The 15,292-nt window shown below is 41.3% G+C and overlaps 1 protein-coding gene across 19 annotated transcripts in view; it reads right to left on the bottom strand.

Moving 5' to 3' along the window:
- The window catches only part of lrrc7 (leucine rich repeat containing 7), a 142,244-nt gene that overhangs the window by 56,664 nt on the left and 70,288 nt on the right, over window positions 1-15,292 (bottom strand). For all 19 annotated transcript variants that reach the window (XM_077583622.1, XM_077583620.1, XM_077583621.1 and 16 more), the window contains one exon: window positions 1,947-2,149. In XM_077583622.1, coding sequence (XP_077439748.1) covers window positions 1,947-2,135 — 189 coding nt within the window. In that variant the 5' untranslated portion in view covers window positions 2,136-2,149. The remainder of the gene's footprint in view (window positions 1-1,946; window positions 2,150-15,292) is intronic.

The raw sequence follows: 15,292 nt of genomic DNA on the forward strand, positions 1-15,292 counted from the left end.
CCTTTTTTTTCTTTTTTTTTTTAATTTTGTATGTGCGTGAGTATGTGCATGTGCGTGTGTATGTGTGTGTGCATGTGTGCGTGCGTGTGAGTGTGTACTCATTAGTTCACCTAAAACCTATTAAAAATCCCATACCGTTCACCTAAACCGAATACTTCAGAATCCAGCTAGAGTCGTGAGGTTGTCAGGAGACCCGAGGAAGGATCAAAGAAAAGAAAGGAAAGTGAAATCTAGCACCAACCAGACATTACCTACTACCCACCGGGTTACCAACCTGAGTGTTTCACCAACCCCAGAAACATCTAAATTCCAACAAATTAGGGAGACCTCAAGAGACCAAAGGAGAGACTGAGGAAAGGAAGGAAGGATAGATGAAGCAGAGTGAGATCCACAGACATCAGCTTCCACCGATTCAACGACCAGAGGAAGAAGCAGATTGTGTTTGAATTTCGATAGATGCTGGTGGGATCTAGCATGCATGAAAACCTCCACCAAAGAGGGGAGCCGTCGACCCCGGCCATGACAGAGCAAGCACAACCCCTCAGTGCCCCCCAGGCCACGGCAGCGCCAAGGGACAACCCCCGGGCCCTGCAGGGGCCACCGGCCGAAGAGCAAACCCAGGAGCAAGGAGCGCCACCCACCCCAACACGGCCCGCGCCCCCTACCCAAGGCAGCAGGACGGGGCACGGCAGGCCCGCCAGGCACCCCACCGGCCCACAACACCCGCTCCCCCCACGACCCCCCCCCCCCCACCAGCCCCCCAGCCCCATTTAGTTTTCTGGGCTTACAGTGTTGGGACACATTTTGTTGTGATTGTCGAACTTGACTGATTTTGTTTATATGAAGACAAATCAATCCTATTTTCAATAGTGTGGAGCATTGATCTTGTGTTTGAATAATTTACCCTATTGTGTATTTGTACTTTCTTTGTGTCCATGGCTTATAGTAACTGCTCAATTTTTTTTTAAGTTAAACATCACAGTATTTAACTGGGTCAAACAGAGTTAATCCTTATCACACGTGTGTATGTCATATGGTAATATAAGATGGTTTATATACATGTGTTTAGACAAGAGTGATTCATTTTGCACAGGATGTGAGATGTTCTGCATTTTATGTGCATGGTTGTGCTAAATGCGTGTAGTATTTTTAAAATCCAAACTCTATTTTGAATTTCGTAAAAAACTGTAAAACACGCCAGCGAAAGAGGAAGTTAATGATGTAATTCCCAGCATGCAAAGTGACACAATGAAAATAGTATTATTATGTTTTTTATTTGGTAATGTTAGATGTTAATTATTATTGCAGTAGTAACAGACTTGTTTTACATTCATCTCTTTTATTAATTCAATATTTGATGGAGGTTTTTTTTAACACCATAACAAAAAATTGTATTTACAATTAGTTTTTTAAATATCTGGCCAGACAGCAAAGTCTCTCTGTGGAGCATCTCTTCACTTGCAATGCTTTTGAGCTCAAATCAGCTATCAATGTTGTATATAATCTGCTGTCAAACACCACCCTTCTATTTATGATGGTTCTGTTTAAAGTACTACTCTCATTCTCATATATTTACATTCCAATTTTACTGATTCCACTCATTACAAGAGTCACATTTCCTGTCTTCATGTTTATCAATAATAAAAAGCATTTGTCCTGCTGTCCAGGCACCTCCGTCTTGTACTCAACTTTTAAAGCATGGGTGATTTTTAAGTTGTCCTTAACTTAACTTAAATACACTTCCGAGTTACATCAGGGCAAAAATTGGGGGGTATGGTTTTGCCCAAGGTCTAAACCGTGCTAGTGCGGGTTGCCACTAAGAGTAGATGAGCTAAACACTAGGTGAGTTAACTATTAAAGCAGATGGAGCCTGCAAATGTAGAGATGAAAATTGAATTTAAAGTTCAGAAATCTGATCTACCGGACATTTTTACATTCAGATTTACCTTGGGTAGTTCCTCAATCTGGTTGGCATCCAGGTAGAGCTCCTCCAGAGTTCTCTCAAAGCTAAATATTTCCTTGGGGACCTGCTGCAGGCTGCAGTGAGAGTAGTCCAACACTGAGATCACTTCCTCTTCACCACGAAAACAACGGCATGGCACCAGCCGGCCAATCAGCTTCCTTTTTGTTGTCATTTCCAGACACTGTACTATAGAAGCAAAAAAGAAAGAAAAGAAGAACATTCAGTCAATTCCATCATTTTATATACTGTTTGGGATCATGGAGCATAGCGAAGCAGATGTGCACAGCTGGAGCACACCCTGGATTGATCGCTTCACAACTGATAGTTAGTGTATGGCTCCAGATTAAACCATTTCTGGAAGGAATCCTTATTGGAAAACAAAACTGCTGCTTGAAATACAAATGCACAAATTCCCAATTTTATCCCATATTAATTGATCAGCATGGAAAATCTAATGTCAAATACCACAAAATGCCAAGTTAACGGTACTATAATTTTTATCTAAGCCAATTTAATTCATTTGTTTAAAGAACAATTTTACCCAAAAAGCAATTATTTTTTCATAACATTTATTGTATTTATTGTTACCAATTTCAAGTTATTTCAGTAATTACATTTTGCAACATTGTCAACATGTCTGAAGTGTTTTGAAACTGTGAAATTTTGCTCTATTTCAGAGGTTCCACTGTGTTTAAAAAACAGGTTGACCAGGCACTCCTAAAAATAGAATTTGTTTTAAAAATGTCACACAATTTGAGAGATAAGGCATACTATTAATACAGATCATCTGTATTAAATTGACACTTTGACTGTCTGTGGCTGTTTTCACTGTTTTAGGTTTTATTAGTGCAATAAAAGTGTATGAACAAATGGGGCCTTCACAAACCATTCTTGTCTTCCAACAGCAACATACTTAACTTCAGCAAACACAGTCATTGCTTGGTAGTATTGTGTGTGGTGCATGCTTTTTCCTGTGCTCATCTTGTTCTGTCAGTTAAGTACTACTGTGATTTTCAATTATTAGTTTCCTTAGCTTTGCAACAACAGTGTTGATTAAAAATAGCAGCCTTTTTTCAAGCCAAGAGAATTAAAATGCTGCTACTATAACAGCGTCAGGGACAATGACAAATGTTGGCTGTGGATGGGAGAGACAACATTGAGAGAGGACTGGAAATGGTCACCTTCACCTTTTAGAAAATAATACATGTATGCCAGGAAAAATCCAAAACGTAGCCAAATTGGAAGGAATTAATAACCAAGGTGCAATATGATTTTAGCTACTATTCAACATGGTTGTACTGCCCTGTGGTGTTTGCACCTTTGTATGTTTTTTGACCCTCGAGTGCTACCGTATCGTATTGTACACCAAGCAATGCTCCGACACGACTACACAGCTAATCCAGAGTGTTGAAGCCTAGAGTGTAATTTTGGCTCCAGAAATATCTGTAAGTATATTATTTTGAGGAGTTTTGGATGGCACTAGGTTATTGAATCGGATATTTAAATTGTGTTTTAAGTTCCAATGTGACATAAGTTACTGGGGGCTCTTTAGCTTAGCATTTCGATGGTAGTGTGGAGGCGCTAAACTAGCATTATGCAGCTAATTTTAGTAAATGATGCTAATCTATATTGTTTCAAACTTTAAATAACATGATTGTAATGTCCCGCTATGTTTTGTATGTTACAGTTTGACAGTTTCATCCATTAAATTGCCAAAACAGCAAGAGGGTTCCTGGTCTTTATTGGAGAAGCTGTTAGCTATCTGTACAGCTAGTTCCTAAACACTAATACAGAATAATGACATTTAAATATGGTGGGCATTGAGAGGAATTCTCAAACCTCAAAAATTGTGACTTTTCAGGCGACCCCAATTCAATCGTTAACATCATCATTATTACTATTATTAGTTTGTCAATTTGTAAAAAAATTATAAAATAAAATAAGATACACATTTGAGGGCAGTCCAATAGTATATGTGGTAAATTACATTTACCAAACTGTGATATCGGAAAATAATAATAATAGTAATAATGCATTATATTTAAAGGCGCCTTTTTTAGCACTCAAGGACACCGTACAGTGAGTTGAGAGAAAAAATAAAATAAAAATGGGGTGAGGTAAGTTCCGGCCCGACACCAGTGAGAAGTATCAACACAAATCCTTCTTACTTGAACTGAATAAGGAACACACAGAGGTGGGTAGAGTAGTCAAAAATTGTACTCAAGTAAGAGTAGCGTTACTTCAAATTAAAAATAAAAAGTAGTCATAAAAAAAATCACTCAAGTACAAGTAAAAAAGTATTCACTGAAAAGAATACTAAAAGTACTGAGTACCGTATTTACACGACTATAAGGTGCACTTAACTGTAAATGTTGTGCGACTTCGGTAAGCGGTCCGCTTGACTGTCTGTGTGGGAGCATGACCGTTAATCTGTATATATTACTGGATATCTGATAGGCCAAGAATTTTGAAGCCGAAAAGCCGGCATATTACTCCTTCCATGAAACGTTTCTCTATATACGATCCTATACATTTACAATATCGAAATTGGAAAACATTTGAGACAGTACTTAGTAAAAACAACATGATTTATGATGTTTTAAATTTGTTAAACATAAACAAGAGGACTTCAGACATTTTACAACTTGCCTTAAATACATGAAAAAAAATGCTTAATGATGGTTACAGGAGGAAACTTGTAAATATATATTTTTTAAATTAAAGAACTATAACTGTAATTCAACAAAAGATGCCTCTGCCAAATCAAATATTGAGGTCTAAAGAACTGAGCAGTAAAAGAAAAAGTCTTCAAAGCGTCTACTTCTTCTTTTAATTTTTTAATCTTTTTTTTTTGTTTACATGCCGCAACAAACCCCCACTCCCCGGCCCTATACTAAGAGCCTACGAGCTGTATATGTCTAATCTGTAGGTATAGTTTATATAGTAGTCTGCTCGCAAGATGGGAGGAGTAAGCCGCTCTGTCGCTTCAACGGCTTGCACGGGCATGTATGGTCTATCGGCTATATATGTAGGTAATATATTAATATCACTGCTGCCGACAGACAGAGGAGCAGTGCCAACATATTGCTTATGCCCAGGAAATCTGGCCTTGGTTGAGGACTAGCAGGCGTGAGAACCCGAAGACTCGACTGAAAGATGATGTGAGTCTATTGGGTTCTCGTGCCTGCCAGTCTGAAACCAAGGCCGTATTTCCTGTGTATAGCCTAATCAACGTGTCCGCGAAAATGCTCCCACACAGTCAGACAAGCTGAGCGCTTACGTGTAAATACGGCAAATCTAATGTATGAATGGGGTGGCGGGTAACGACTCGTGTAGCCCAATATAGTGGAGTAAGAGTAGCGTTCCTTCTTCACACATCTACTCAAGTAAAAGTAAAAAGTATTGTGTGGTAAAACTACTCTTAGAAGTACATTTTTTTTCAAAAAGCTACTCAAGTAAATGTAATTCGTTACTACCCACCTCTGGGAACACAACAATGGAAAATGTCTTAAGAGAGTGGGAACAAGGTAGCACCTGTGCTGTCCTTACTGCAGTGTGGCTACTGTAGCTATCCAACCAGTTAAACTCTGATGCAATGATGAGGAGTCTGTGGCGTAGTGAACTTTTTGCCATTGTTTACTGAAGATTCCAACATTTACATGACAGAGTGAAAACTGTAACAAAAATTAAGTCAGGCCACCATCACCGCGCTACAACAAATGGCGTACTGGCCACGCATGCATACCGACGTTTCGGCAGCAAACCCGAGTCACCGAGCACTACTCCAACATGAAGGAGTCACCTTCCCATGGTCTGATCTCCAAATTGATTGGGTGGGACCCCTGGTCAGATCGCTGAGAGGGAATAAATACTTTCTTACAGTAGTTTGCGCGTTCACCAAGTGGGTAGAATGTCTGCCTGTTCCAAACATCACGGCGCACACCACCGCATGCCTACTGATGAATCACGTGTTCTCCCGTTTCGGGTTGCCCTCATGGGTCAACTCAAACAGGGGAACCCACTTCACAGCTGAGGTAATGCAACAACTTTGGCAAAGGCTTGGAATCAAGGCCCGGTAGCACATTAGCCATCACCTGTAGTCATCAGGACAGGTAGAGCGGACTTATCGCACCGTGGTGAATTTGCTGAAAAACTTTGGGACCTCTAACCATCGGGACTGGGACACCTGACTCCCACTGATACTCATGACGATTTGGGAGACCCCGCATGAATCCACTGGGGTGTCCCCCTCTGAAATGATGACCAGACGGCGAATGACGCTTCCCCTGCACCTGACGTACCAGCTGGGAGAAACTAACCTAGCTACGGTGTACACGGTCTCCCAGTACGCGGAGGACCTGCAGACCCACCTCCAGGCCAAGTCTGCGTTCACCCAACAATGACTTAAAGAAAGCGTAGAAGGTCAGAAAACCTACCACAGGAAAGCATCGCTAACAGAGTTTCAAATCAGGGATCGAGTGTGGTACTATTTGTCCGCGTAAGCGAATGCTAGTACACTGCGAACCCAGAGGGGCATCACCTGAAGAGTTCTTCCCCGTTGGGCCGGACCCTACAAAATTGTTGGCAAGCTGTCGCCCGCCACCTACCAAACTAGGATGAATAAAAGATGTCAGGGGAATCAACTGAGGTGGGACCACCGAAATCGAGTTTTGAAACGCCCGGACTCACAACCAAACAACGCTCGAGACTGGCGCACGCGCGAAACTGACAAAGGGGTGTCACCGGCGGACAAGATCCAGAAACCCTCGACTGACACCTCGACACCGTCGACGGACCAACTGACTGTGATGAGTAAAAGCACCAGGTGTGCGTAAGGGGGGTCAATACCCCGCTGCACCCATTAGAAAAAAGATGAAGTTGATGTACCCCTAGTTAACACCACAACGAGCGAAGTTAATTCGCATGCTTTGTTGGCTACTAAGAAATGATGCTGATGACAATCCTGATGTTTGGTATGACCACTGTAGTGAATCAACCAGGAATGGTTGATTCACTACAGTGGTCATCGCCTACAGTGGTCATCGCCTGGTGTGAACAACTAGGATTGCTGACGAATAATGACTAGAAGTTAACTCTTTGACTGCCAAAAACATTAAATAACGTTTAGTAAAATCCTACGGAGGAGCGTCAAAGACGTTAAAAGACGTTCACCAAGTTTTTTGGGGGGTAAACGGGTGGAGGAAAGCCTTGGCCAGCTGTGCTGAAAGTATCAAGCAGATCTAGTTAGTATAATGCCTATTTTTGGCCCCGAGATGGCAGCGATGACTCTCTTTGGACAAGATTGGGTAGGCGTCAGTAGAAGACGTGAGGCGGAGCTAGAGTGTTGAGGGGACAATGGCTGAGGAAGTCATAATGGCGACCGGTTGCAAGCAGCTCACGCTTGAGCATTTTTTTCAAAGACGAAAAGCATCGACCAATGCTAAAGAGCACATTGATGACGACGATGATGATGATGGTGACTCCAAGGTTGACGCCAAAGTTGGAAGCGTTGACGCGGCGGCTATGATCACGTCATAAAGCCTCACCGGTTAGCTATGCTAACGCCGGAAAACGCGGAGCACAACCGAGCACTTCTGCTCAGGTGGACGTTCAATCGGACGACGAAGAGTGCCCCGAGTCCAATGGATATTCATCGGAGGAGTGGGTACAGTCTGATCACGGAGAAGACACTGGTTATGGACTATGATGCCACCATGAATGGAGCGGATAAGATGGATCAACCACCCGGTATAGGAATTGAAGGACAATGAGGAAGCCAGACGTAACACCACCGTAACGTCACCGTATCATGATCCTGAGAGTAGACTTGATGGCAACATGGCCAAACACACACTGCAGTATATACTTGCTATTCCCCGAAAAAAAAAAGCCAGCAAGAAAGTGTAGCGTCTGCACGCTAAGGGGCCATCGCAGTAAAACTAATCTGTTGTGCAAATCCTGCTGCGTCCACTTGCACGCAGGGGAGTGTTACAAAAAGAAAAACTGTATTTGAAACATCCACACGTTTGTAAATAGTTTGCCAAATTGTTTTGTCAAATTGTTACACTGTTGAATGTAAATAAACGTATTTTGCTATCAAAAAACACTTTTTCATTGTTGGTGGTAGTGTTTTACAGAAGTAAAGCACTGTTTAGGTGTTTGTGGCATCATTCATGGAAAAAAAAAAGGTGTCAAATTCACTAGAGTGCATGAAATAATATCGTTTCACAAAAAGTTTGATTTCTCCGTTTTTTGTTTCAAAACAGAGCATTTGGGTGAAACTAACCATTTTCTATTGTTGATTACTGAAAAACGGAATAAGGTAGAAACAAACTTTTTTTTCTGATGAACGATGAGAGTTCAATCTTTCATTTGGTAGTATGTGTGTTTCCATAGTCCAAACACAAAATTTTCTGTGGACCTTGAAAGATCAGTCAAAATGCTTAAATCGGCTGGCACTGACGGCATCCCTTTTCTGAAAACGTCTGGCAGTCAAAGAGTTAACGTACTATGGTTTACAATCTAATTGGCTACCGACGCTTGGTGGGTACGATCCTAGCCCGTAACACCGATAACGCTATGTGGAATTAGACTAGATAAACCGTGAAATGAATGGCAACTGTAATTTAAGGATTATGTACAGGTACACTTAAAATTGTGATACTTCTGAATGACATGCTGCGCAAAATCAGTTCTTTAGTGTCTCAACTAACTTTGAAAAGCTCCCCCATACTTAGTGCCTTTTGGAAGTCGGTTGGAATACTCTTTCCAAAACTTTATTTAGTCTGGCTAGCCCAATCTAAGCCCCTATGCCTGCCTTCACCTAGTCTCAATGTACCGCCGATATTGCTCAGAAATGTTTTTTTCTTCCCTTTTCCTCCTTTCTCTGGTATTCTCGGGTAGTGCTTTGGGAGGTAAGAAAACTTTTCCCAGTTTTCTCTTTTTCTTCAATTTCCCTTTTTGAGTAGTAGTGGTGTTTAAGAAGACAAAACTGGGGTCATTTGTTTTCTTGGCCTCATAACATATGAACTTTGTGAAGTAATCAAACGGCGGGAACGGTCCTCCATTTGTTTCTTTATACTATACTAGGCCGAGATCCATTTTTCCTGGAGGGCCTAACCCTAACCCATAAGGCAGCTTGATTACTATGGGTTAAATTCCATGCATCGTATCCATGTAGGACGGGCCTGGTAAGTAGCCGTCTTCTTTAGCACACTGCATTTCCATAAGTAGGTCAGCCAGATCTCGTAGCTTCAGATTTTCCTTGGCTGAAACTCTGGGAAATGCATCCAGTCGGGTAAAGAGGGCCTTTTCAATCACTTCCGGGGCTGCATAACACTCCTGAAGATGTTCCCAGGCTTTCACAAGTGCTATTTGTGTACTTCCTATGTGCACTGCGTGGAGACGTTTCACCTGGCTGCTGGATTCTTTCCCAAGCCATCGTGTCATTAAGTCCAATTCCTCAGTAGCCGTCAGACCAAGCCCTTGACTGGCATTTTTGTATGACAACAGCCAAGCACGATAATTTTCGGGTCATCAAACTCATACAAACTTGTATTCACCAGATCGCCGTGCTAAATATTGAGCCAGGTGCTTAGTTGCAGGTATACTTTGGATACTTGATAAGTGGGGGTTGAAGGATGGAGCCCCTATATTCAGGTCAGTGATCTGTGAGGTGAGAGTCTTGGGAATTACCCCGGCTCCTTCTTTGGTAAATGGATTCTGGCTGAGTGACTCTTTGGCTGCTGGTGGGACATAAGCATAGTCTAAGTCGTAGTCTGCAAAATTCACATTATTTGTGTCGTCACGTGAGAATGCAGAGAATGTGGAGCAAAGGTGTTGTTTGGGCTATAAGTAAGAGTGGCGTGGGTGATCGGCTGTGTTGGCGGTGGACTAGCAGCCTTCATTGCTGTTTGTTGAACTGAGTTGGAATGGAAGTGGGTTTGGATATATTCACTTGTTTGTTCAAATTTCAATTTCAGTTTCTTTTTTTAACGTTTTCTATTATATCTTTTACTTGTTGCTCATCATATTCTGCACACACTTTAGCAGCTGCTGATTCTGCGCGTGCGCGAAGTAAAGCAGTGGTTGATGAGGCAGATGAATGGAAACTGCTTCCACTATTTACGGATTTAGTAGCTCTAGATTCCATCTTGACTCAATGTTCAACTCTAACTTCTCAGTCTTTTCACTGTGTTGTCCTTACTGCAGTGTGGCTACTGTAGCTATCCAGCCAGTTAAACTCTGATGCGATGACGAGGAAGTGGTGTAGTGAACCTTTTGCCATTGTGCACTGAATATTCCAACATTACATGACAGAGTGAAAACTGTAACAAAAACAAAGTTTGACTGTTTTAACATTAAGCTCAGCTTCATATAAAGTCTGATGAAATATCCTTGCACATATATGGGAATAAAAATGATATTTTTAACCTATTTATTATCTTCCCTTTGAACTTAATATATTAGTAATTTAACTTAATGAATTTTACTCATGACTTTGCTTCTAGCATCTTCAAGATCATCATTTAGTTTGCAAAAACTGTTTTCAACAAGTAGGAACCACGCAGCAATCAAAATGGTTGCTAGACAGGAAGAGGTAACCAAATTACCGGAAACAGTATCAAAATAAAAGTCATCTTCGATCTCAGTGTGTCATTATAAAAGTCTCCATGTAAATATCGCCTTAGTGACGACAGCACCATTTGGATGAAACTGGGTAGTGAGTGTCGTTGGCTATGTTGCCTCTTGCTGCTACTATGGCAACAGGATGGCTGAGCAGACTGACGCTGCTGAAGCAGTATTACATGTGGATATGTAAAAGCATCTCATTTATGTCAAAGCAATGACTAAAACGAAAATGTACTGAGACATTTATCAAGAACGGATAGCACACACACGCTCGCTACACACGCAATAGCCAACAAAGTCAAATACCCGCATAAGCAAACCATCACGTCATCACGCTTCTGAATTTCACCTCAAGTGGTCTCTTCCAGCTGTTAGGTGGTTGAACATGCTTGTGTGCTATCTCTAGCAGCTTCAGAGGGTGAAATCCTCACGATCCCATGACAGCCATCACTTCACGTGCAGCCTTGCTATCTCCATGGCAACCGCTACCATAGTGACGGTCTCCCAGTGAGCTAAATGTATTTTTACTCATCCTCTCTGTCATAAAACAGAACACGCTGCTCTCAGTGGGTGATTGCTCCACATTTGGTGATGCTTTACATAAACAAATATTTCAGACACCTTTAAAATACATCTGCAGGACAAAATTCTTTGTGTCATGTCTTGCGTTTTTGGTAAAGGACTTGGCAGCACAAACCACTTCTACTCTTATATTTCAATAGGAGTCACAAACTTTGACTAAGCTTGTACAACCCCAATTTCCGCTTTCCAATGAAATTGGAACATTGTGTAAAACATATATACAAACAGAATTTAATGATTTTAATATCCTTTTTAACACAGAACAAGCCTCACTCAAAGATGATGAGTGCATATGAACAAGATTCTGTCTTTGGAAAGTAGACATATAAGTGCTTGCCAGCATCGCTGACGAGGTTGAAGGGGTGAAGGGGCTCAGTCAGGCAGTACTCAGACCACACAACACACACTAATCAGGTTTCCATCCAATTGTTTCAGTTAAGCAAATTTACCAAAAACGTGCAAAATGGACATGTGACTTATGCCCGTTTCCATCTGTTCTTCTTTTGTAAATTTTGAGAGAGGACTCCCCCGCTGCAGGTGGCGATATACACCATAAAGATGTGATCCACAAGTACTTTAAAAGACCAAGATAAACTTATTGGGTTCAGATGGTGTCACAAGTGTGTGTGTGAGGACTACAAGGATTAGTGTGTCCTGCCTACAATTTAGCGTGGTGGTAGGAGTGTCATAGTCTTGGGTTGCATGAGTGCTCGTTGCTTTGGGGAGCTCTGTTCACCTTTTTAGCAGTGATACTTTTCCAAACCACATCCATTATGTCAAATCCAAACAAATCTGAAAAAGTTTCAAAGTGACTACAGTAGCATGTCTTACTAAAGTCACAGGGGAAACTGCCATTAGACAATACTAATTATTCACAAACACAGGCTCCTGACAAAAACAACAACAACAACATAGGCCTACTAGTTTGAAACCATCACAAAGTGGGTCCTGTTTAGGTGGTGGGCCGAGGCGACGTATGTGCTTTAGTTTTTGAGATCAATGATCCCTGGTGAGGGAAGACCTGGATCGTTTATGTTTTGAAGTTTATTTTTTTCTGAATCAGATTTTATTTGTTGGCACTCGTAATTATTGCACATTTTCCCCAAATCAAGTTGTAATTTTCATTAAACGTGCAGGCAACGCTGCAGACTACTATGTCAGTTGAACCAATAGCAAGCAACGCTACAAATCACGTGATGTACAAGTCTTGCTCAAGCACTTGTGAAGCTCAAGACCTGAAGCTATATTTCTTTGTCGCTGAGCATTCATCTCAAATTACTATTACGTTATTCATCACAAATGGTGCGGGAGGGAAAACAAAAAACAAAAGTTGGTGGAAGTTATGTGAGTTTAAGTGGCACATGGTCATGCAGCTTCATACAGTGAAGGGCTTGATAAGCCACGCACTCACGGTGACAAGTTGACGTTACGGTTTAGTTTATTAAGGGTATTTTATTGATCTTACAGAAATGTAAATAGCCAAAGGGAGAGATTGGGGGAGGAACGTATATGATCTAAAAATATGATCCTTTGTGGTCACTCAGCAAAATGGAAAAAAAAAAAAACACCATGGAACTTTGTTGGACATAAATAATTGTCCAATGCAATTACACACCCTAGGGTTTGTATTTTATCCATCTTAGTAGCAAATAAATGAACTAACTATTACTTATATTAAATGAACAACAACAACTTGAGTTAGTCATCTTCAAATGACATATTGATATAGATGGTGCATTGGCACAAGTTTGTACATGGCAGCTGATTCAGTTTGCAGGTGCACCTCCCCTTAACATAGTTTGTTTTCTTACAAGAGCAATGCACCGGATTGAGTATTGGCTCTGGAGCTGGAGGGAGTGATCCTCCAGTCCATTCATTCCACATCGCAGCAGACCTGTCCCGGACTACGAACACTGCGACAATGGTGAAGAAGGCCCAGCAGCGGCTCCACTTCCTGAGGGTTCTCAGGAGGGAGAACCTCAACACCCCTTCTACCACTCCTGTGTAGAGTCTGCTGGCATACGCCATCACAGTGTGGTACCCCAGCTGTACTGAGGTGGAGAGAGAGAGGTTGCAGAGAATATAAATAAAGGACAGCAGAGAAGATCATTGGCTGCTCTCTGCCCTTTCTTCTGAGCATCTGCCACTGCCGCTGCCTCAGTAGAGCTCAGAACATTATTAAGGACTCTTTTCACCCAGGTCACCATCTTTTCGACCTGTTACCCTCGGGCAGGCGTTACAGGTCACTAAAATCAAGAACAAACAGATTCAAAAACTGTTTTTTATCAAAGAGCTGTTCAACTCATACTCATCCTGATAATTTAAATGACTAATGTGTATTATGCACTTTACACTACTTTTTAATCTACCCTTTTAATCTGTATATACTATTATTTATTCCATACTGTGTGTTGATAATTGTTGTAATTTTGCAACACAATCTCATATCTTAATGTTACAATGACAATAAAGGCTATTCTATTTTAATCGATTCTATCCATCGCTCTTCTCAGGGGCAGGAACAGGCTTACATTCAAGGCTGCTTCTGTGGACTGCAGCCTGATAGCTAAATGTGCGTATGCAAGGAAATACGTGCTTTTTATTATTCTTCTCCGAGCTCATTTTATGTTTGGATGTTGGCAAAGTGCACGTAGCAGTCTCTGTGATAGCTGCTGTTGGCTGGAAATGCAGCAGATTCCTGAAATGTAACTTCTACATATAACTTATAATGGGACAATGCTTGAATATACATATGAGTCAAAGCAAATTTTCATTTTCAGTCTCTAGGCAAACATAAGCTATCCACATAACATGTAACAAACTTTGTTTTTAAGGTTATGCAAAGCCTCTTCTGCCACTTGTACCAATTGGTCTGTCCACAGAAACACCAAATTTATACAGCAGTCCATTTCTGTGTAAATGTGGGCGTGTAATTTGTGCAGACTATTAGGAATAATTTTTTCCCTTGTTTGTCTCAAGCGGAAAAAACAACACTTTGGAGATAGATTGTAGGAAGTCTGTCATATTTATTATGTGCAAAGTTCGCAATGACAATTAGACATTAATGTTACAGAAGCCTTAAATTTTAAAAAGGCATGACTTTTCAAAAGAAGTGACAATGACTATTCCCAGTCAAGTTTAAAGAGGAACTTCAACGACGACGCATTTTACTTTTCTGAAAGTGGCTGATATACAAAAGTGTTATTTTAGCAATAAATGTGTCGATGTGTGTAGTAATATTTAGGCATAGGGTATAAACTACGACAGCGCTTAAACATTACAAGTTGTCAAGGCGCTATCTAAACCCGGAAAAACCAAGAGGGCGCATTTTGAAGCATGCCATTGGACAATAACCACAGCTACGTCATGTATGACGGACCTCGAGCATAGCTGCCCCCTCAGTTTGCCAGAGCCGGTAACCCACAAAAAGTTACCGATCAATACAAAATGTGCAAGAGATAAGAGTGCCAACAATTTTTGTTTCATTTGTTGATAAATCAAGCTGATGTTAACAGAAAAATGAAGTCCTCCCTAATTGGGGATTGTTCAAATGCACAACATTGGCCCTCGGCCTACCGCCTAATTAGAGAAAGAAGCCTTTACTCAAATACGCTAACTTCAAGCACTACTTAATTTTACACTTGCCCCTATGGAGAAAGAACATTCCTTCTGGGTAAGTTTTATTGCCAGATGAGACAAAAATTGTTGATCTACAACAAACAATACCAGCTGTTGAACAGATCGGTGTTTGCATCATTTTCTGAACTCTAGTGATTGAGTACATCCCACAATGTGAATGGAAAAATGAAAGAAGACTTCAGCATGCTGGTGCTGAAGCATATTCAGCATCACCACAAACTAACTAAATAAATAATCCATCCATCCATCTTCTTAACTGCTTGTCCTCACAAGGGTCGCGGGGGTCGCTGGAGCCTATCCCAGCTGGCTTCGGGCAGTAGGCGGGGTACACCCTGAACTGGTTGCCAGCCAATCGCAGGGCACACAGAGACAAAAAAACATCCACACACACAATCTCACACCTATGGATAATTCGGAGTGTTCAATTAATCTGCCATGCATGTCTTTGGAATGTGGGAGGAAAGCGGAGTACCCAGA

The sequence above is a fragment of the Vanacampus margaritifer genome, chromosome 13 (assembly GCF_051991255.1).
Source record: "Vanacampus margaritifer isolate UIUO_Vmar chromosome 13, RoL_Vmar_1.0, whole genome shotgun sequence".
NCBI lineage: Eukaryota > Metazoa > Chordata > Actinopteri > Syngnathiformes > Syngnathidae > Vanacampus > Vanacampus margaritifer.